At 39.6% G+C, this 24994-nt stretch overlaps 1 protein-coding gene across 22 annotated transcripts in view; it reads right to left on the reverse strand.

Moving 5' to 3' along the window:
- Window positions 1-24994, reverse strand: part of dlg2 (discs, large homolog 2 (Drosophila)) — a 279866-nt gene that overhangs the window by 153537 nt on the left and 101335 nt on the right. For all 22 annotated transcript variants that reach the window (XM_084730723.1, XM_084730746.1, XM_084730741.1 and 19 more), the window contains 2 exons: window positions 2125-2208; window positions 259-423 (listed from right to left, as the gene is read on the reverse strand). In XM_084730723.1, coding sequence (XP_084586849.1) covers window positions 259-423; window positions 2125-2208 — 249 coding nt within the window. The remainder of the gene's footprint in view (window positions 1-258; window positions 424-2124; window positions 2209-24994) is intronic.

Genomic DNA, 24994 nt, shown 5'->3' on the forward strand with positions numbered 1-24994 from the left:
TGTTGTTTACCACTTCCCTTTAATTTGCCTGACAGAACACAAAAGTAACATGAATTTATATCAAATGAACAGTGAGCAGCCTGTGGTTATATTCAAGTTTAAAAGACAAACACAGAGGAGGAACAGAGACTGAAAGAGATTTAATTTTGGCAGCTGTTCATGTGGCTGGACTGGGATGAAGGTTGGAGGGTCATGGTGTCTATGCCAGGTGCTAAAGCCCACACTGGGAATGATGGGAGAGAGGTTTGGAGCGCTAACCTTGAGAGGAGAGATGTGGGAGTGGGACACGTAGCCGTGCACATTCTCGATCTCCGACAGGTTCTTCTCGGATACGTGCACGAGCTCCGGGGCGCGCACCTCGTTGGTGAGCCGCGGGAATCCCTGGTCAAGAGGCGGCGAGTCATCTTCTTGGTAATGGTATTGCTGTAAGTGGGAAAAGGTGAAAGAGAAAGAGAAAAGGGTGGAGAGACAGAAAGACATGGACAAATAAAAATGATGAGATCCAAAAAAACTATGTACAGTTTGTGTTTTTGTTCCCAATAATGACAGGAGAATAATAATTCATCTTCATAAAATATGTAAATGTATCATAATCCTCCTTTTTTTTTTCTTTTTTTTTTTTTTCTGGTGCAGAGGGACAGTTCCGCTCTTTTTTTTGTTACCTGTAGCTTTTTATCCATCTAGATAGTTTTGGTGTGAGTTGCAGAATTTTGGAGATATCAGCCGTAGAGATGTCTGTCGACTTTCCAGTCTACCGGGACTAAATGGCGTCTGGCTCAATCCATCAAAAAATACATTTGGAAAAACTCAACAACATCGGCCACCGTATCACAGGAGGACACCATTAAATGCTTGCATGATTCCTCCTGCGTAGTGATACAGTTGGTGGGAGTAATTCGGTAGTAAGAAAATAGTTCCAAAATGAAACCGCTCACAACAAGGTCTGAGCGTTATCTTGAGTAACCGGGTCATAACTTTTGGAATGAGACATTGCTGTTGAGTTTTTCAACTACAGTTTTTGCCGCTTTGAGCATCAGAAGCCGAGTGCCATTTAGTTCTGTTATATTGGAAAGAGGGCAGACATCTTTATGGCCAATATTTCCAAAACTCTGCAACTCACACCAAAAAAATCTAGATGAATAAACAACACTACAGGTACGAGGAAAAATATGATTTTTTGACTTTGGCGTGAACTGTCCCATAGACTTTGTATATTTACTCAGTAAAAAACAATAAATAAAAATGAAGATGATGGTGTAAACATTAACATGGTAAAACTATAATGCACCCAGAAAAGCACCAAATTCATAATACCACAGTAAGATCTTAATTAAATATTCCCTGTACTTCATACTATTTTTTATGAATGTGAAATATTTAAGTCTGTATAAACAATAATGAATATGTGTTCTTAGTCTGACCCACCACAGAAACATGTTGTTGGCCATCAGTGCCAAATTTGAGATCATTCTGTGTGTTGGTTTGTGAAACTTCATTTTATATTATTTTTTAAATATAATTAATATTATATAATTATTTTTTATAATGTTGGGGAACCATGGTTCATCATCCGCCCAAAAAAGAAAAGCACATTTAAAAGAAACACTCTCACTCACTTAGAATATATTTACTGTACCTTCTGTAGATACTAATTAGGTTCATTTAAAGATACAGTTGTTTGTGACAGTTGTGGCTTGTTTTCTAAATTGCACATTATTTAAACAGCATTCTTATTTTGTGAATTTTATGAAATACGATAAAGGCAAACTAGGTAAAAAGTTTTGCTTTAACAACAGATTCATAGAACAAAAGAAATGGATCCCTGGTTAACGTGTAAACCCAGTGCTGACATGAATAATGACAAAATGAACAATATAAATACAGCAATAACAAAGATGCTCATGAGAGTCATCTGTGATCAGTGAACATATGATGGAGTGAATTATATTTACTTTGCTTCAACATGATGAAACCTTTTAACTTCTAAACATATGAGGTGAAAACTTAAAGACTGATCATGACTTGTCATGTATCATGTCATTAATACTTTGGTTGATTGCCAGGATGATATGGGGTAAAAAAAAACAAAAAACAAAAAACACCCCCCCTCCTCCTCTCTCTCACCCAGGGAGCGTTCATCAAGGCAGGGTTCATGCAGGGTGGGGGCTGGCCGTTGTGGGGGGACCCCTGTACTGCTGGTGGCCTGTTCTGGAGAGAGCAACAGGACCACATGTGACCACTGAGAGCAAACACAACAGGTGTCACTGAGACGTCAAGTCCACAAACCATCAATCACGTCCAAGATCCCAAACATACAATCACAACACTCGCACAAAGACACAAACAGCAGCGGGAGGCAGAGCGGCTCATTCAGAGGGACGAGCACATACTGTACAGGGCTGTAGGTGTGTGTGTTACTCTGAACCAGCACAACAGATGTCAGAACATGCAGGACAGATGTGGGTAGGGTGATTAAAAATTGAAACACACACAAACACAGAGGTAGTAACAGATGGGTACACAAAGAAATAATCATCTCATGGCATGGTTACACACAAGTTGAACTGAGTCGCTGGCTGGTAGAGCTGTGACAGAGTGAACTACAGCATGAGACAGTTCTCAGCAAAATAAAACCGACATTAGAGCTCAACAGTATATGCCACACAGAAGTGGTATGCACCATCTGATAGCTGGAACCTGAAGATTCACCTGAGATGCAGTTTGGCACTCTGTGTTAAGTTTTCTAGTCATAAATCTGTAATAAACATTGTGTTTCTTAGGAGCATTTGGATTTTGGATGTTTAGAGTGTATATGAGCTTAGAAGATTGTGATGGAAGTATATGATGGTCATTCCCATCATGTCTTATAAGTTGTTGCAGCAGTTCTGGGGTTGATAGCTTTTATTACACAGATTTGGTGCCAAATTGAACCATTTTTGACCACTTGAGCATTGACAAAAATAGGCGAAAAATCCTTCCAAGTTACCAAATAAAGACAAACAGACCTTGAGGAACACCATAGGAAAATCTATGCTGTGATTTGGAATCAAAAACTTTTGGCATTCACAGATTTCTGTCAGAATTGCATTTTTTTTTTTTTTTCGCATTTGGATGGCGAGCACTTCTGTTCAGGAGAACAGAATTTCAGAAAACCCTTATTGTCGGTATAAGTAGGAAAGCCACCCATCCTCTGGATGCTCCAGGTCTCTAGTTTGTGGAAGTGAAGTTTCATGAGGCTGTGATTATCCTGGAGGTCACTATAGGTCATTATATACAGAGAGGTCAAGTAAAAAAAAAAAAATGGTCTCACTACACTGAAAAGGTTTCTATGGAGACTAACATCATCACAAATGAAAACAGCTGGACTCACTGAATCAACAAGAGTTTCAGCTATAGTTAGACCCAATTTATGAAATTCCAACACTGTTTATGGACCCAAATATGCAAGAATATGCAAACAAAATCGATATATATATATATATCAGATATCTTGAGGTGAGATATTAGGAGACCCCTTTGAAAATAACTACGCCGGTGTTTCCCTTGGAAAAATTTAGCCTAACTCTGAGGTCAACAACTTAGCCTGACATGGTTAACACTAATGGATTCCTTAGGTCTTCCATAACGTTCCACTCCAGCCTCTGACAGAGACTAGAGTCGGCTGGGGACGTGGACACGCCCCTTGAGTGTAAGTGGTCGACATTATAACCAAATAAAAGGATCCTTAAATTGAAAGTATCAGCATTGTGATTTTGGAGATGGAACCCGGGGTCAAGGCAACATTTGACAAAACTATCTCACAACAGAGGAAGAGCATGGCTCTCAAGTCAACTTGGCAGTCACTGAGAGTGACTGAACAATAATTAGCAGATATAACCAACTCAGAGAACAAAGGGTTAAGCAAACAGAAGTCATCATCATGCAGAGAGTGTGACTCGCTGCATCGCTGAGATGCAAAGCAAGTGGGACGCTCCAGTGATCACTATAGTTATTTTTGATGATGCCTAAGGGCAGAAATGTAAAGAGATGCATTCTAATGTTAGGAGGACGCAGCTCTGGGCCGGTGATATATCAGCTACCAGGGCTACTAAATATAGAAGTGCATTCTGTCATTCTGCCTCGTGCATGCATTATCTACTGTACTGTGTAATCCTGGAAGACGTCAGAGAAATAAGAAGGTGAAGTGACAAAGGACGCTGATAGTTAAGAAAGAACTGTCATTTTCTGTCATTTTAAACATACAATGGGTTAAATTAAATGTGACCCAGCACAGGATCAGTGAGTACTGATAACATAAGTGTAAGATAAGTGTGTTATTTTACATGACTCGTCTGTCTGACATCACGCCTCGGTTACCATGTTCTGCGGGGTGAAAATCTTACCATTGCAGGTAATTTTGTTGCGGTAGTTGTATGGTGTCGGTTAACTGGTTGATGTGGATTGCGGATAGTAACGATGGATGAGCTAATGTGATGTATTCATGAGCTATGCTTGAATGCAGGAGTCTTCGATGTTTTCCAGGCCATGGAGCCCTTAGCTGATGTAGAGATGGAGCGGAGACCCACTTCCAGGTCTTCGTTCATTTGCGCTCGCCTGTAGCTGCTAAGTCAGCAGCATGGCTAATGTTAGCTGTGTTAGATTCAACCTTTTGAGGTGAAGAGTCTGTCAGAGCCTCTCTGTACACTTGGGATAATCCCTTACAGAAAAATCACATGCATTTCACATGTGCAACATCACCTAGTGAGAGAGAGATTTCGAATAAAAACAAAACAAAACATTGAAACAAGTTGGAAATATAAAAAAGTAAAGAACATGAAAGAAATAATTCCTCTACTTTAAGTGTTGACACCTGCATTCAGTCTTTGTCAAGATGAGGGAAAGAAACCAAAGTGTGTGAACTTCTGTGTATGCAGCGCACACTGGCTCAAAGTCTTTGTACTGCTGCTATTTTTGGGGGGCTATTAGGACACAGGTAGGAGTTTCATTCAAGTCACTGAATCAGTTTGTCAATGCACTCTGTAATTACTGCCTTCCAAGTGGATTAATCAGTAGATGGCAGGAGATAGAGTGCTGAATGGTGCTTCAGCCAGACAATTCAAAGGTGTACTGGATGCAGCAGGAAGACGGGCTACCTGTTCTTTTATCAATAAATCCATCTCTGTCAGGAGTTTGTGTAGAACACCTGACACCAAGAAGATAGTGTTTCTCTGGTTTTCTGTTGTATTGATGTGTACAGACAAACTTAGACCAAGTCTGTTTGTGTTGTGCAGATTAAGGTGCTACATTACCAGATGACTCTTTGAAATTATACTTTATCTTAGAAGTAGCATGATTACTCCTATTCATTTATGATGTAAAGGCAAAGTTGACAATGCTTCACTCCTCTTGTGACTTACACCATGCCAAGGCATATGTAGAAGTGCTGGGGCAACTCGTCGACGTAATCAATGTTAGTGATTGTGTGTTGACACACTGCTATGACCTGCTATGCCTGGTCAGAGCATAGATTCACCAGGAGAACAAGCAGCAAAGAACCAGACTCGCTGCAATCATCTAAAGTGTGGGAGTATTTTATACAGAGGTGCACCAGTTTGGCTCAGCAACAGTTTCAGCTCCTCAAACTGGACATGACTTATCACAGCAGGACAACTCTGCAAGGGGTGAAGCACCGAGCGACCTGTCCTCCTCCTGGCAGCTGCAGCATCGTCCTGTTTAATTTCTGTCAGCATCCAAATACGATATATGAGGATTATCAACATGTAGAACAAAATACACCACCAGCAATCATCTTGTCTGCATGACTCCAGTTATGAAATAATTCCATGTCATAACCGGTTTACGTTTCAAGTCAAAATACTGATTGTCCAGTTCAGTGAAGTGTTGACAGTGACAAGTTTGTATTATAGGTAAATTAATTGTTATATAATTGAATAATAACAAAATAATTGTTAGTTTAATCAACAAACTAATCGATAGATTCATCAATTAATAAAAAAAACAAAAACAACAGATTAATTGTTTAAAAAGAAATGTTAAGTGCAGCCCTAATAAATACAGGCACAGGCCTACCATATTTCCACAATTAGTGACCAGGGCCTTTATTTACCTGAACTGTAGAAGGTAGCAGGCTTTTATTTGAAGCAGGTTTGTATTAGAGACATTCCCACTGTTTGATAAGTATGGTTGGTCATATTTTAGTACAAAGCCTTGTTTCGATCTGCTCCTGTTTGCCCTGTTAAAGTTATTGTATTACACTGTCTACGCAAACTCAACATTTCAAGGCTTTTATTGCAAAACTTTTCTTGCAAAGTTGTGTGGACAACTCATGAACCACGGCCCCGGCCATTATTGGACACAGCTTTTATTTGATGAAATACGGTACATAAACTAAAAATGTCAACAACATTGTGGTGCTTGATGGAAAAGTCAGGGGATCATCAAAGCCACAAAGATTCACACATATTTACACAAAATGTATTCAGTAGATTATAAGACCACATAGACCAAAGCAGTGGACTGACAGAACAACAAAGCCATGCTGATAATGTGGCTAAAAAAAACAAAACATCTCATTTAAACTCCCCTCTGTTTCTCTTCTTTCTCCTTTTAATGGTGTCTGCGATGTTCATAGCCTAATAAAGTCTAATAAAGACTAAAAACCACCCAACAGAAAGCATTTATCTATGTCATTCATTACAATCATGGAACTGACATCTTGTATGGAGTAAGGTTGACAGGTATTATCTCTTACTTAATTACACCGCATTTTTTCCAGATAAAGTTTCAGTTTCACTGTTCTCCTCCTGGACACAAATCCAGTCTTGTTCTCTCAGTCCAGTTTAATATAAAATCTATGGTTGAAGAAAGCTGTCAGTTGTCTGTCAATTTAAGGTTATGCTTGTTATCCTGAAAACAAAAGCCCACTGCTCTGAAATAACACACTCTGGATGAGTTACACAGCTGCCTGTCTCACTGCCTGCCAAACCCCATTAACATGTTTTGTCAACTTAACGGTTAGAAACATCTACGCCTTCTGCAAGATTATTAATGATTTTTTACAACTCGCAAACAGACACTCATTCAGCAAAACTCTGGCATTAATTTAATGTTAAATGGACATACAAAAACAGTTATTCTGGTCTGGAATGGCAATTTCAAAGAGCAACACCGCAGCTGTCCTGTTTAGTGAAGCGAGTATTTCAACTTAACATGCTTCCTTGATCTCTGATGACACACTGTGGTCATTTTATGATTTATTACAGTAAATATATTGCAGATTTCTCATTTAATACTTGACTGAATTAATTTGTTTGTTCAACTTTACGGAGATGTTATTCAGCAGCTGTACATCCTATTCATGTCCACTTGTTATCCATTGTTCTCCACTGTAAGCATTATTCATCAGCCTGCAGTAAAAATCACTGTTTTGTCTCAGTTCAGAGTTCAGGGCTTCTACTAAATTCATACATTGGTTTACCTAGACTGAGTTTTATTGCATGCGGCTTTATTATGACATATTCTCCACATTCTCCTGAACATAGCTAGAACACAAACACAAACACGATACATCGTGAACTCGCCTTTTCTCTGCTGTCCTCTCTAGGGACGAGGACACAAGGAGGCCGGCAGCGGTGTCTGTCCGCTTTAGGGCTGTATAGGCAGTTCCCAAACACAGATGGTGTTTCCACTGGGGTGATGCTACAGGGGCAGGGAGGCAGGTGTCTGCAGCGACTACTGCTGTTTAGCTTACCATGGCTAAATTAATGGCCGAGTGGAGAGGCTCTAAATATAGAAACTACAAGCACGCGGCCGCTAAAATTATGCTCTTCTCACGAATGTAGTCAACCATATTCAAGGAATATGTTCACGCATGTCAGATGAAAAATAATGAAATCATCAATATACCATATTCTATACCGCATATTATCTTCAGCTCAGTTAGCTCAGTCCATGTGTTGTGATTGGTGGTGGCACTCTAATGAGCATCCAAATCCCTTGGTGCAGCACTGCGGCCGGATTAATGAGTGGGCCCCTCTGCCTGTTTACTTTATATACCTGTAACCTAGCAACAACTGCCAGCCAGGATGCACACCAACACACAGTTACCACTAGTTTAAAATTAATCCTGGGGATGCTGTCAGATCTCTTAGCCCTGATATGAGTTTTAGATCAGTGCACACTGCGTTAAATAAAAGAGTTGACTTCAGTTACATGTTGCAGTGCCAGCAGTAAGAGATGTAGCGATATCCATGTGTTTAAGTGTCAAAGTTGTCTCTAAATGATATCATAAGCATGAAGTTGTGGTGTACTGGCAGTAACACCCATACAGTGTGATGCTGCCAAAGGTGCACTGATGTACAACACCTTCAGCCTTTTGTCTACAACATACATCTACATACATAATGTTCCACATCACAATATTCAGTCATTCATCATCAACATTCAATCTTCTATAATCCATGAGCTGAGGATTTTTAGATTTATAATCAGAGCACCTTGGATTTTTCTAGACTGCCAGAAAACAGTAAGTGGGACAGTCATTGTGAGTTTTTTTATGTTTCATTCATTCTACAGCTTTACTGTATTCAGTAAGGCTGTCAGAGGCATTACTTCATAGATAGATCTGTGGACTAGTTACAGAGATCAGTAGTTACAGAGGTGCGTGAATGAGTTACAGTGGTCTATGGGCTAGTTACAGAGGCCTGGGGACTATTTCTGGGGGTCTGTGGGCCAGTTACAGAGGTCCGTGGACCAGTTACAGAGGGCAGTGGATTATTTACAGAGATCATCAACATCAATATTCAATCTTCTGTAATCCATGAGCTGAGGATTTTTAGACTCACAATGAGAGCACCCCCGATTTTTCTGGACTGCCAAACAAAAACCATGGAGTTTCATTAATGGAAAGTGGGACAGTCATTGTATTTTTGTTTTTGTTTTGTTTTTTCCATTTCACTCAATCTTAAGTCTCACTGTATGCAGCAAGGCTATCAAGGCTAAAAGTATTGAAACTTCAATACAGTTTTGATACCATGTTTTCAAAAAAGAAGTGTTAAGACACCATTTTTTCCCTTTTGGGCTGATGCCAATACCTGAATTCTGTGTATTGGATGATACAGAGTACTGATCTGATACCAGTGCATTAACAAGTAGATATATTCTTCACTAGCACAGTGTTCAGATTAATAAATGAAGGGAAAAAAAACTCTATATATGTGTGTGTGTGTATATATATATAAGTACTGTATCACAGTTTGTTTCAATATTAGGTTTAACATTCTAAGATTCATCTCATCTAACAAGGTTTTCAACCACACTAACATGTACATGTACTAAAGTTAAGAAGCATGTACATGCTTCTCTGTGTTTAGTGACACTAGCTTTATATATTGGACCTTAATACACGGCTAAGCAGCCAACAGTGGAATTGCTATAATGAGGTGAAATGTTTGCTAAAGGAAGGCTTGGAGCTAAAGACCATATCTACTGTACCAATCCAAGGCCATTTGACCTGAAGCCTGAGAGAAGCCCAGTGACCTACAATCTACTGTGTGAGAGAATCACTACAGATACAGCAGTGGGTAAAACCACCCATGCTCCGGTTACACAACCAGATTAGAGGACTGTGGATCTGCACTGGAGCATTGTTTGGCATGCATGAAGCCTGAAGTGAAAATAAATTATTTTCTTTTCATTGTCTTTCATTGGTGTTTACCAAGCTCTCCGTGAACCACTTATATTGCTTTACTTGGTTTGATGAGATTTATTGGATTTGAGATCAGGTGGTCAAGATTTATGATGAAAGTAATCATTAAAACTACTGACAAAGTGTAATAACTGCGCAACAAAGGAGTCTCAATTGATAACATATGTAATTAAATCAGTAGAAAGTCCATCAGCGGTATTTCTGGGTTAGCTTAATGTCAATCACTTTGTTTGCACTATTGAGAGCCTGAATAAGTGATAAAAGAAAGTGCTAACTCAACAAGTTCTTAAACGCTGGGATGTTGTGTAAAATGTCAATAAAAGCAAAACGCAACAATTTACCAAAACTTTTTTACCTTTAGTCTACTGAATAAAGTACAAAGACAAGATATGTCATTTTTTAAACTGAATAACTTTGAACTGAATAACTAATTGTTTTTTTTTAGAATTGCACACTCAAGCTGAATATGACAGCTGCAACATGTTTAAAAGTCCAGGGTCTCCGTTGTTGTATTTTCATGATGCTTCACACATTTTCAGTGGGAGACAGTTCTGGACTGCATGCAGGTCAGTCTAGTACCTGAACTCTTTTACAGTGAAGCCACGCTGTTGGAACGCATGCGGAATGTGTCTCGCTGAAATAAGCATGGAGGTCTCTGAAAAAGATGCCGTCTGGATGCGACAGTTACCCATGATGCCACAGGCCCTAACACCCCCCCCACACCGTCACAGATGCTGGCTTTTGAGGAGGACACAACGTCCATGATTTCCGAAAACAATACTCCTTTACTTTTTTGAGCATTCCACAACTTTCCCAGTCTTTTGTTGTTCCTGTCAAAATGTTTTAGAAATGCGCTGCAGGCATCAAATTCAGAATGGGTGTATAATTATAAAAAACAATCAAGTTTATCAGTTTGAACATTAAACTATCTTGTCTTTGTGCTGTATTCAGTTCAAGACAAGTCAAACATGTTCTCCCTCATTTTCATGATACATTGAAGTTGTGATGATGTTTAAAAATCATTGTTTTGTTGATCTTGTACTCTGCAGTTGAAGGCGGTTCTCACTCCCAACGTGTCAAATACAGCAGCTTGGTCGAAGCCATTATGCTTGAAACTACGATGTCATAAGCATCAGGGCTGGGACGATACACTTATCTCCTGATACAACCCTCTGATAGTTGGGTGCTAACTCAATGTGTATTACAATTCTTAAATGCTACAATTCAAGAAGTTCTGCAATTCCATATTACGCTTTATTGTGATTTTTGTTTGCTTCCTCACCCATACTACTTTTGCAATTTTGTGTACATCGATAAACTAAGTCAAGGCACTGAGGCATAAGGAGTCCTATGTAAATGTAGTGAAGCACGGCCTCGAGAACTTATGTATACTTTACTATATATATATTACTATACTAACAATGAATGACTAATGCTAAAGGGAGACATAGAGATCCAGGGAGAGATGGAGCAGGAGGGCATGTGACCACTGGATAAAGGCTCAGAAGATGCGTTTGTGAAACTCAGCAGAGGCATGGACAGTGCAATAATGAGATTTATCAGACCAAAGCAAAGGGCTGTTTTTAACTCAAAGGTTTCATTACAGAGCTAACAAAAGGCACAATGGGAACAAAGACCCTTTTTTTTTCATTTCAGCCTCACACTTATTACAAAGTGTTCTTTTCTTGCCGATGGAGGTTAAACAAACGGTCTGGAATACAAGAAAGGAATGGAATGGTTAAAGGCCAGTTTGATCAAATTTTAATAAGCGATGCACCAAAAGCCCAGATCTCTGGGAAACTAAAGAGAATATTGCTGTTGATGTTCATGCAATGCAAAATTTGGCAAATGCACCATCAAATACATCTGCATCTTATCTTGGTAGATAAGACACTATACGAGTACCATATCTGAAGACTAATTAATATATTTAAGCACTCCTTCTGCATGTTTTTAAAAGACACATCTGTGTCCCTATTTATCCAACGCAAAAAGGAATAAAGTGGCTTAAAGGAGCAATATGTACCTACGACACATACATAAATGAGTAGAGCAGTCCAAATAATGATTTGCAGCCACAGACTGTATATTAAATAGGTTGTAATCCTGTTTAGTATACAATAGTATACATGATACACATTTTAAGAGAGGTCTGTGTGTGTGTGTGTGGACTGAGCAGGTGAACACACTCCACAGAAAACATGGAGAGTGCTTCTGCCCTCAAACTCAGCATGTATCACAGCATTTTACTTCTGTATTCAGCTTTGTCACTTTATTTCCTCTGGCCTTTGTGTACCTCGCGTTTTTGCCCGTACCACCCAGCAGCAGCTCTGAGCCTCCAAATACACGTCAGGTTGGGCTCCTATTTGATTTAGAGATCATAATGAAACACGGGTCGATTCTGGCATTGAGCTTTGCAGAGGTGGACTGTACTGGACTGCAGCAGGGTGATAAAATACTTCCTCAACTCTCATGTAAAAACTATTCACCAACATGTTTTATATGCTTGGGCATATAGGATGGATATGTCTGTTTTACTTGGAGGAGGAGCACGCCACAGGAGGATGTTCATCTTGCAGAGCAGTATGGATGGTTAACTACACTGCCACTCAGCCAGTGTGGTAACCTTTTTAAACATTTTAACCTTGGGAATATTTGACTCGAATTAAAATATTGTCTGCTGAAATTTAAACCTGTGTTTTGGAGTTAAGCCGTGTGAGGGTCCACTGTCCCCTGTAGATATACTGCACAAATGCATTCTTCAAACAGAAAGTAGTATAAACAGAAAAATGAGCCCTCTGTGGTGTCTGCGGCTACTGATGTACGCATCCATTTGGGAGTATAATCCAGGCTTCAGAGTGCAGGTGTTCCACTAAGGCCACTTCTGTGTTTGTTTAGTGTTACAAACACCAAATCTTAGCGATATACCAGTGAGGATGTGCTGTTGTTTTACTCCAGCAGCATGTGGTTCATACAACTGTGAGGCAGTAATTCTATTTTTTGACTGCTCTGTTTTGTATGACAATTGACAGCTGACTTCTCGCTCTTCTTAACTGGCCACTAGGGGCCGCGAGTTGTCAACGACTCCAACGCATGTAGAGGCAGAACTTGACCTCTTCTAGTAGCCAAAGTTTCATTCGTCATGCCATGAAGTCATTGTTGTACTTCTTGGTGATCAACAGCAACAATAAATTCATGCTGAACGCTGCACAGGCTCCTCCTCTCAGGGCGAGGGGTTTATGTTATGCTGTAGCTGAGGGGCTGCTCGGCCTGAGCTGTGTGCAAAGCGTGAGCGCTCACGTGTGGTGTTGTCATGCTCCACTGAGAGGATCCCTCCTCGCTGATGTTCACTACAGCCCTAACCAGCAGAATCAAGATGAGATGGAAATGTGGGGTGGCATGGCCGAGGGCAGATTCCCAGCCTCTGTGTAGATTTAGTGTGGAATCTCCTAGCGGTTGTGTGCACTGACCTCTTTCTGTGGCTTTATATACCTACAGTTAGACGCTCTCCTCCCATTCCCTGCTACAGTCCTAATCCCCTCAGACAGTAGGAGGGAGAGCTGAGCTATGGGAAAAAGAACGAGCACCTGCCCTCTGTTTTTCTTGCTTTTACAGTCAAACATACACATTTCTGTTGTCATCCTGTGATTTTTAGCTTCAGTGTGTCGGGCTCTTTTTGGGTGAGCGATGCATTTTGTACCCACATACTGTCTGGGTGTTTTTCCAGTCACTGCTAAATATGCCTCACTGGTATTTGCGGGATTATATGGAATAAGCCTGCTCTCCATAACAGACCGGTGTCTATACCCTGCAAATGTGACGTAGTGTAGCCGATGTCTTGTTTAACTGCTCTCATCCACTCATGTACTTTACATCAGTTCTTCTGCTGGGAAAGAACAATAAAAGCTTCCACTGGATGAAACTCCATGTATTCTGAATGAAAATATAATTATGTTGTTCATATAATTATGAACAGTGAAAACTCAGGTTGGGTCAGTCTCCAGTTTAAGTAATGTATGCTCTAGTAAGAAATACAGAGATTATTAGCTTCCAGCAAAGTTAACCCTTTAACTAGGGCTCAGACGCTTGATCTAAAAATACTGGACCTCAAATGCAAAATGAGTTTTGACACATATTAATTTAATCACTAATCAGTGTCAACACTTCACTGAACTGGGCAATCAGTGTTTTTACTGAGGTAATTGACTTCAATTTTAAGCTGGTTTTAATACGGATTTATTTCATCATTGCAGGAATATGCAGAGAAGATGATGAGTGGTGTATATATTTATATTTTTGCATCGCTGTGGGGTGAGGAAAATAAACTGAAATGAACTACAGACTGTACCATTAGTTTTAGCCATTTCTGACCCATACATGGCCATTACAGGAAACAGAAAGTAGGAGCCAAGAACTCATACATGTAAAATAGAGCTGACCTCAAGAAATGTAACAGCCACCTCGTGGTTATAACTATTGACCAGCACAAAAATGACAATTATCAACATAAACCACCATGTTTTCAACAGACACATTACAGTACAAACACTAATAAGTAGGCTAACATGCACATAAAACAGCAAACTTTGAGTAGTTTGAGTTTGTGAAGGTTGATGATGTGTTCCCACAGTAATAGGGATGATGGGAAATGTGGGCACTTTAAATTTTTACATGGGCCCAACCCTAGAAAAATCAGAGCAATATTCAACTTGAGTCACCTAAAAACAGATCTGCATATAATCAAAAACAGAAACAGAGAAAACATGAAAACTTCACAGTCACTTCTCTTTAAACTTACTGCTGCAGAAAAACAAGATCATTGATTTTAAAACTACAGGACACACTGTAGAGGAGAAAAATCACTTTTGCTATTGATCTGTGAATCCTCTTAGCTGTGTATTCCTTATTCTGCAAAGCAATTCTCCAGAAAAAAAAGAGAAGAGGGGAGAGAACAAAGTTGAGGTCTGAGTGACCTCAATGGAAAATTTGCCTGTTTAAGCTGTATTACAGTCAGAAGAAGGAGCACACGCATTTGAAGTGATAATGAGGAACATGTGGTACTGTAACAGTCAAGTACATAAGTACATGAAGATGTAATCAGACTGCACAGTTAGAGAAGGAGAACTGTAGTCATCGATCTAATTACTGTTAAAGATCACCTGCTGTTAGTCTGAAAAGCTAAGTGCTGAGAATTATGCACAGTATGATTCATGGGTAACTCACTGTAGCTTATAGGATCATGCATGATCACTGCACATATGAGTCACTGTACCTACTTCTCTGGTTTGTAAAAAAAAAAAAAAAGGAGGTTAAAATTTCCTCTGAAACCAAACCTGATGACCAATTTTTTTACAAAAATGTAAAATCTGTGAACCTCGTTGTGGAACTGATTATGTCACATGGAAGTATAACTGAGACAGACCTGAGAAAGTAAAAAAAAAAACATAAATAAAAAGTACTAAATAAAAATAACACAGCAAAACCGGGACCAAACAGCTGTTGAAACCAACAGTGGCCAATTTGACAGGGAATACAAGTGAAGGTCTTCTTTTTTTTTTTTTTTTTCTTGCCGTGTTTGGTTTCTAACATGCAAGGTCTGAGTCAGCTTATAGGATGGATAGCTGCACAGCTAACTGAGCTAAATGGCTAAAGTCAGCAACAGTTAACAGCAGTTAGCGGTTAGCCTACTTTAGCAAAAGTAAACTACTGCACTCTGTCATCAAACTGGCCTTATAGCATTTAATGACATCTTTATGACAAGTCCACATGGTACTACTTCACTTGAAGTCAAGAGAACTATTCCTGACACGGCATTTGACAGTTGAATGACATTTTTATGAGAAGTCCAAAATGAATCCGTGCATAATTAATCAAAATCTTATTCAAACCGAAATATGTCTTTCTGCAATTTTCAACCCGCAGGAGATGCAAAATTTGTTAAAGGCTAAATGTGTGTCAGAAAATGTTTAAATTAATGAGTGTCATGAGGCAGAGATGTCCTGTCCTACAAATCACACCTCGGTCATTTTAACACATTTTTCAGTCAAAATAAAAATAAGATGATCACTACCTCTAGCATCACAAATCATATCGCAATTGCAATATCAGAGAAATTAATCTAAATCATTTCAAAATTCAGCCCTAACTGTGGTAGAGATACAGGAAAATTAATTGAAAAATTAATTAATTAATCAATTCATTTATTCATTCCACAGATCTCATGACACCCAATGTAAAAACCAACCTCATAATATGTATGTGATGTTACCAAATAAAGCTAAATATTTTTCTTTAAGTCTGATAATTAGGCCTGCTATAGCATGTTTGTGACAACCATCGTAAACATTGTTAATATTATTAATATTATTATTATACTACTATTATTATACTACTTTATGTTCATGACAAGTGTCGTGGCATGGTTATGACAATGTCATGTCACTCTTATGTCCTCCCCTTCAAACCAAGTGTTACAGATAATTTTAAATAAAATATGAGTCAAAGTTTTCTCGTCCCTCCTCTTTTATTAAACTTTGTTAAATGTCTTATGAAATACAGTTACAATTTACATGAATCTACTTTCAGAATAGCTACAACTTTTGGTAATATTGACTCACCACAAAATTCAATGGCAACACTTCCAGCAGTAGCTTCTGCATGAATATTAAGCATAATAAAAACACTGTTCTAGTAGTTTTCTATACCTTCTCACCCTAAGAATGTAGTTTCAGAATCCATATTCACTTTCTGATTAATCTAAAACATTCTGTAACAGTGACCATCTATTCAAATACTACTTTGGGGTCAGACCTGCTGAGCTTAAAACACTGTGAAAGGCAAAAGTCCAGCAGAGCAGAAGAACAAGAAGGAGTGTTTGCCTTGCATTACAGCATATTAGGCAGAGGAGTAATTCTGACCTGTCACTACAATAAATGAAGGGTGACAGTACAGGGATGCAGAAATACTACAGGAGCTGTAAATGTGCCCTCATTAAGCCCCAGTAAGCATTACTACAGCTTCAAGGGTCGCAGATGGAAAAACAAAACCATGCTAGCACTGCCTTTCACATCAAAATTAAATAGGTTCCTCACTTTTCAGCCTGTAAACGAACACAGCCAGTTATTATAATCTTTATTCCATAGGATTCCATAGGTATAACACACAATAGGTTAATGGTCCACTGATAGAAAGAGCATCTACTACTCAAAATGAGCAACTGTCACAATCCTCAGAAGCAAACAGAGTGGTCTGCAACCTACCTTGCATCCAAACATCAACGACAAAGTGTTGTTGGTGCAGGCAACTTTGCAGTGGCACAGCACAGGGGTGCACTCTGGGCTTTTGACTATGGGAGACATTCCTTCAAAAAAACAGAAAGGACCGGCTGGACGGACTCTGCTGTGGCACACAGCTTCGAGGCAGAAAGACGAGCAGCTACGGTCGCACCAAACAAGAAAGCTAGAAAGAGGCTTTGCGCTTCATGAGAGCAAGCTTTTGCATACGGGCTTTTGCTCACACACACACACACACACACACACACACAAACACACTCAGACTCTGTCACCAACATACACTCTCCTTCCCCCTCTCTCTCTCTCTCTCTCTCTGCAATGCCCACCGTCTCTATCTCTCTTTCCCATGATCACCATAACCATTCACTTCCTCCTGTTAGTCTCAGTTCTGTGGTGGGATTAACTCATTACCTGCAAAATCTGACATAACAGTTATCCTTAACTGGTGCAAACGTGCACTTTTAGAAAAAAAAAATCCCACTGACATTTAATATTTGTATAGTGAGTATGTAGCTGCTGTACATGTAGCAGCAGGTCAACCTTCTCTTTCAGTCTTGATGTTGCAGGGCGCCCCCAGCTGGCCAAGATTTTACCTGACAAACTAAAACTACATGCAGCAGATTTAGTGTTTCCTAGAATGTGGACAGAATGGACAGAATATAAAACATTGCATGTGTGACTTTGCAGTGTCTGTGTGTGAGACAGAGCTGCTTCTTTGTGTGTAAGGTGAATCGATGATTGTTTGTCACACATAGACTTTACTTGGACAGACCGTCCAGATATTTTAACAGCTATCCAAGAACATGTGGTGACCCATTTTAGCATTCTTTTTATTTTTTTTATTTTACAATCTGGACAAAAGAAGGACACTGTCGACTGGTGGACAATCTCTCCTCATTCTCCTCCCATACTTGTTCATTCTGCTATGCCAGACAGGTCTTAACACAACCAGCCTCCTCCACACGAAGCTCAGCTGCTGTTGTGAAAACAGAATCACGGGTGAAAAAACCCCAAAATGTGACTTATGTTTTTTGGGTAACTTTATAAAACATCCTGCTGACAAAGACAACACAGGGAGATTGAAACAGAGAGAGGCAGGACAGGACAAGCCTGGAAGTGTGTGAGGTGAGACAGCGGATGTGTAAGAGTGTGTGAGGGAGAAAAAAAAGCAAGGTGAGCAGATTACCGTAGTTTGTGAGAAAAGACTACAATAAAGTGAAGAATTAAGTAGAATTAACATGGTGAAATAGGAAACACCCTAGTGAAAATAAGGAGATGTGTTCCTTCACATATTTTATGAATCTGTTGCAATAAAAATCTTTTGGATTATAGTTGTTTCACCACTTCCCACCACTTTTGTTTGTGTAGATCACTGAGACAACAACATATTTTACTTATGCAAAGCTGTAGATAAGCAACAGCTTTACTGACAGCCTCCATTTTCAGTTTGTTTCTGTAACACTTTTCTTTGGAAACAAACTTGCAACCTGCATCTCATTTATTAATTTGAGTCCCCATTATGGCTAAATTCCACGAGGCGCAGCTGCGTCGCATCATGGCTGCACCACGTCGGCCAGAGCTGATCGCAGCCATTCTACACAATGATTGTGATTCTACCAGGAGCACCTCGACGCTTCCCAGAAGTGGCTCTCCACCCCACTCCACTTCAAATACACGCAGAGTCTATTTTTGACGGATGCCGCGTCAATTAGCACAGACCAGATCGAACGGGCAGGAAGTCAGACACAAAAAAGGCAGGGAGAATCTGATTAACTTTCAAAATAAAAGACTCTGCAGACTCACAATCATAAAGACGAACAGAAAAGAAACTATTTAATCACGGAGCCTGCTTATCCATGGTAGAAGCACAAAAGGCTAGGAAAGAGGACCTAATCAACAAGATCTGAGCAAGTAAACATAATCAGGTGGGCAAAAAGCTCCGCTGCTGAAATGTTTCTGAAACACTGCTGGTGGGGCTTGCAGCCGTATGGAGGACAGCTCAGAACCGTGGCACAGACGTGCCGTGTTGGTGGAATCAACCAGTTAGCCACTACCAAGGTAGCAAAGTCTGTTCCTGGGGTCCACACAAGTAAACATGACATCATAATGTAAAACTATTTTAAAAATCCAAGGCATAAGGAGACAAGACAATTAAACAAACCTACAATAAAAATTAACATTCCTATATTATATCTAATAATAGTCAGTAAGGCATTTCATTCTACTCAAAGTAATAATAATAGCACTAAAAACAACATATAATTTAAGTGGGAAAATAAAGTGAAAACAGAATGATATGTGACGAGGAAACGTCCTTAATAATCATTAGTCCGATCATTAGGCTGTCTAACTGCATAAAGCTAAAATCTGTTTCTTTATTCTTTCACACAGTAACAATTAACCAACAATTAACCTTTCAATCATAACTAATAGTAATCATTATCATATTCACCCCCCCATCACCACAAATCACACCCAAAATGATCCCAGCGGCCTCCTGGCAGACCCACAACAGTGTGCAGAGGTCGAACACTGCACACGTCTTCATCTGGCACTCGGCCCAGGTAAGAGATGGCGGCCTGGGGTGAAGTGCTGATGTGTGCATACCAGGTGAAAATTACAAAACCACAGTAGGTTCATATCTTCAGAGGCAGCACCCTGCTGGGTCCAACTACATCTCACTGTCAGAACGTAACACCACCTGATTGTCTGCTTGGCAACTCTGACTTCTACTGCACTACACACTTTACTATAGGGTGACTTCTTTTATACAGTTTTTCCGTGTGTGTGTGATTTAAGCATATGGTATTCTTGGCAGCTACAAGCTGTTATTGGCTGGACCGTGACAAAGCGGTGCCAGCACTGGAAAAGTGAAAGGATTACTTCCTGTTGCCAGTAGGTGGCGCAATGACTCCTGTTTGGCATGTAGATTTCTTCAAGGGACAGGTCACCCCAAAATCAGAGATACATATTTTTTCCCTTGGCCTGTAGTGCTAGTTATCCATCTAGATTTTTTTTTTTTACTGTGAGTTGCAGAGTTTTGGAGATATTGACCGTAGAAATGTTTGCCTGCTCTCAAATATAATGGAACAAGATGGCACTCAGCGTGTGGTGCTCAAAGCACCAAAAAAAATCCATTAGAAAAAAATCAGGACTAGTGTCTCTTTCCAAAAATCATGATTGGAACTCTCGTGAAATTTAGATAGATTTGACAATGTTCATTTGAGTTACAACAATTTTCTGTTTCACTGCCGAAACATAAAAATTTGCCACGCTGCCAGGGAAACGCACTTTGATAAAGACTCACAATCTTCACTATAAAACATCGTCAATGTCTTATTTTTCTGACCAGATCTGAGGTAAATTTGGTCAACCTGCCAGGAGAAGCACCTCAAAGTGTAAAACAAACTTTGGGGCAGATTTCACCATGTATACTCCAGTTATAACAACTTCCTGTTTCATGGTGAAACATCAAAATCACTAAGGTCTCTTGCACACACCGATTTCAAAGCCAATATGATTAATTTTCTATGAGTTCTTCTGAAGTACGGCATCTGTACATTTGCCTTAGGATAATACATGCCTACCGTACCTACTGAATTTATTGCATCTAGGTGAAGTGTGCCATGGGGGCTGCTGTTTAAGGAGCTCTGTTGAGCTATTTTGCCATGGCCATGAGCAAGACCTATCTCAGGTACAAATGCTCACCTCTTCTGGTGCATGTGCCAAGTCTTATCAGTTTTTGAGCATGTTTAGCCCCTCTAAAATGTGATTTATTTGGATAAATAATAATACTTCCAAGTATTTCAATTAGGACTGCAACTAATGATTATTTTCACTGTCATATTCTAGATTAACAGATTAATTAATCCTGTCACAATCATGTCAGTTAAAAAACAGGTCCAACATGTCGAGCACAAGGATGTCAAGAAAATGTTTGGACTTATTTTTTTCTCCATTAATCAATTAGTGGTTTGGTCCATAACATCAGAAAATAGTGAAATATGTATAATTAAAGCCCAATATGACGTCTTCAAAAGTCTTGTTTTGTCCATATTTAGTTTACTGTCAGAGAGGAGTAAAGAAACAAGAAAATATTCACATTAAAGAAGCTGCAATCGGAGAATTAAGAGGGTTTTTTTTAATTGAAAAATGACCCAAACTGGTTTAATTATTGATTTACAATCAATGAATTGATGGTTGCAGCTCCAGTTACTTCAGGGTCCTCACACTGTTGGTACTTGGATTCTTACAATTTGAATCTGCTGTTAAAATATTATTATGACATGCAGTTTAACACACTTGCTAACTGATCATGTATGTTTGACTTCTGCTCTAGTATCTGCTGTACGAGCACAGACTGAATTTTCCTGTTGCCAGGCGCTGTTCAAGTGATGAATTTCTCTGCAGCCAACACACAGCACTGTAACAGCCTCTCATGCCGTCTCAGTACGCAGAGTGACATGTAACCCTGCTACCGCTGTTTCAAACTTCTCTCTGTCTTTCACCATCCCCCTCACATGACTCTTCATTAGTCGCCCGCCTGAAGGAGAGCTGCAGAGGATGAGATCATTAGAAGTCGGGCGAGTCACTGAGTACTCGTGCAGGACTGTAGATGAGGACTACATGACACAGCTGCAGTAGCTGCAGTATCAGTCCTTTCCAAACACGTTGGCAGGCACTGTATGAACTCTGCTTCCTGATTCATCAGTGTGAACCTACAGTGTACAATACACAACAGTGATATTTGAACTAAACCACTAGATGGAACTGTAACACTGACGTTTTTACACTGTTCATCTGTGGAAAAGAGAGAGCCAGTAACTAAAAAACTTAATTACAACCCGTTTTAATAAACAGTGACTGAGGCCAATGAGGATTAATTAATCAGAGAGCCTGTGGGGACCAATTCTATTACACATTTCAGAAAAAAATAACTAAATCTCTGAGACAAATTGGCACACATTCACATGCAAAAGGCACACAGCATCCACAGTAACTCCTAAAGTGAAGCGTTGCTTTGTTCTTTTTTACACACAGTCATCCACATGTGTAACTGGGCCAAACAGCATGACTGCAGCCAATGACAGTTTGCCGGCTTCTTGGGTAAGGTTACAAGTCTTGGTGAAACCCTGTGATGGAGTAAGCGACTGGGCACTTCTTGAGAGAACGTCTCCCCTCACAGGGCCAAGACCAGAGCAAATGTCATTCTCCATCCTCAAGGCTGTCAACTCTGATTCAAGCTGCTCTGTCTGCACTTTCATGTCTGTCCATCCTGGAGGAAGGATCCCTCTGTTGCTCCTCCTCAGCTTTATTCCATCCCCCTCTTTTTTCTTCCCAGTATGATTCCTATACCTAAATGTTGCATATTGGTTGACAGTGCATATGGATCCGATTAGAACTGCAACACTTAATCAATGTATCAATTATTAAATTAATCTATCAAACTATTTTCTCAATAACTGGTTGGAGTTTTTTTTTTGAAGAAAAATGCAAAATTATCTATTTCAGCCTCTTAAGTGTGAATATTTTCTGACCTTTTAGGACATTATCTTGAGCTTTGGGAAACACAGATCAAAACTATTTTCTGACATTTTATAGACTGAAAAACTAAATGATTAATTGAGAAAATAATTGACAAATTAATTGATAATGAAAAGAACCGTTAGTTGCAGTCCAATGCCAATTTTGTTAAAAAGGCCTGCTCATTAAAGAGTCTGTTAACTTTTCTCCACAACCCCAAAACACTTCTGTCAAGATAGAAAGACAAATCAAAAAGTCTGCTCTGGGTTTGACCACAGATCCCAAAAAACTCAAACCAAGTCAGGAAATAGAGAGTAAAATAAAAACATCTGTGATTGCAGCTCAGTAACAAAGATTATGTACAAAATAGGCTTGGGTGGTATCAAGGTATTATGGCATACCAGGGTATTGAGAAATCCTGATGGTATGATTTTAAATACCATCAAAAATACAGGCACACCTCTTTCTACTAAACTAATACGGAGATGCTGTATTGAGGTGACATAATGTAGTTGCAGCATGTGACAGCAGAGGTCAGTCTCTCTACTGGTAGACAAGACAGCACAGCTGAGCTGAAAAGCATGGTTTGAAGTATTTTGGGTAATGCAATGATAAAGATGCGCTAGAAACACTGCAGATTACTGATTGGTCACAGTAATGTAGCACGGTGGGTGTGTAACTTTATCTACAGTGCGAGAGATCACGAGTGGCAAAGAGTGACAGTGATTGTGCGCTGAACGAAGGAAAAGGGGAGCAGTGAAATTGTCTGTCTGACAGTAAATGTACAGTTTAGGTTTGAGTTTGTCAGTGAATAAAGGCTGCAGCTTCTCAGATCAGAGCAAAGCTCTTCAGTGTGTGTAGCTTCTCAACTATGGGAATAGCAACACTAAGACAATCAGCTCTGCCTTCATTGAGGGAGTACTATCTGCGGTGGAGCAGAGTCGAGTTGAGCCATTTTATAATACTGTATACCCGGTAAAATGTCAGGAATGTATGAAAACGTATATACTCATGGTACCATTGATCAGTCAGTCAGTAACTTCAGGTGTGCCGTGTTAACTTTGCCAAGAACAGCAACTTCTGGACAAATTCTGACTGGGAACTGTACAGTCCACCTGTTTATTCCTCTGCCAAACACAAACTCCAGAGACCCTCTGCTTACCATGAGCTGCTACAATAATGCAGACTTTGCAATGCGATCTGATGTCGAGGTAAAGCTAGCGTTTTTCTCCTGGCCTAGCCATAAAAAATTGTGCATACAGCTTGCTCCTATTTTGCTGCTTATAAAATACATGGTATCACATTGTGCAAAGATTTGCGAACCCAATTTTTCTATACTGGCATTGCCATCAAAACAGCTCTATATCTGGATCAAGGGTCTATGAATAGAGGAAACTGTATGCTATACAATCCTAATGTCCCTTGTGGTAAATATGTGATATTGGGCTATAGAAATAAAACTGACTGTCTGACTGTTCGGCTTTTTGCTGACGATAAGAATTTTAATCTGACTCCTTTTCACGTGTTTGTTGCTGAGGCAGTTGGCAGGTGGACATCTTGGCTTTATCTCAAGCAATGTGAAAAAGTGAAAAAAAAATTCATAGTACACACCTCTGTCTTGAGAACTTGAGACCAAGGCTGAGTGCTCACATTTCAGTGAGAGGACACACATTCAGTCCTACTTCAATTATGTCCCAGCAAGAACATACCAGCGACAGAACACCCAAAACCAGCATCAGCCTACATCCCAAATGCATTATGCATATTATATTTACTCATTACTATTTTTAAATACCAAGAACTAATGTGACTTCCATCACATTTTACATTTTTATTCTGAAATTAATCTTGGAAGCAAATTTCCAGATGAAAGCTCCACCAACACAGAGCCATGACTCAGTGACAAATAGCATGTGGAATCCGAACTGCAAACTGAACCCACTCAGTGGCTGATGGATGGTGTTTACACACAACACTTCCCCCACACTAGGTTAATGATCCAATCACAAATATGTCCATTCAAGAGGAATATAAACAGCATCTCATGAGTGGCTGTGGCAACACATCAACAGCACACGGCCATGTTCTTTCCCATAAATGAAATGCTGCACATGTTGTCCTGTGTGCCTGTACATTACAGGGAACTGAGGTACAAAACCACGTCAGAGCGTGTCACAAATCCTAAATTAAATTTATATTATTCAGTGTTGTTACGTCAGTTGATTTCCTCTCCATACTCCATGCTTGTTATCCAGAATCTTGTCACTTTAACCTTTTAAAATGAATCATTGGATGAATGCTGTCTCAGTAGGATTATTGTTAAAATTGAAAGCCTAAAAAAGGATGTCATTATTTTTGATGTGCTGACAGATGCGCACCCAAGTATTGCTACTATACTGGTATTATTGCTTCAGCAAACATCCACCAACAGACTGATTCAAGCTTTTCCCCATCAGCTGAATGTGTTATGGTC

Source organism: Lutjanus erythropterus, chromosome 11 (genome assembly GCF_056507025.1).
Source record: "Lutjanus erythropterus isolate fLutEry1 chromosome 11, fLutEry1.hap2, whole genome shotgun sequence".
Lineage (NCBI taxonomy): Eukaryota > Metazoa > Chordata > Actinopteri > Lutjaniformes > Lutjanidae > Lutjanus > Lutjanus erythropterus.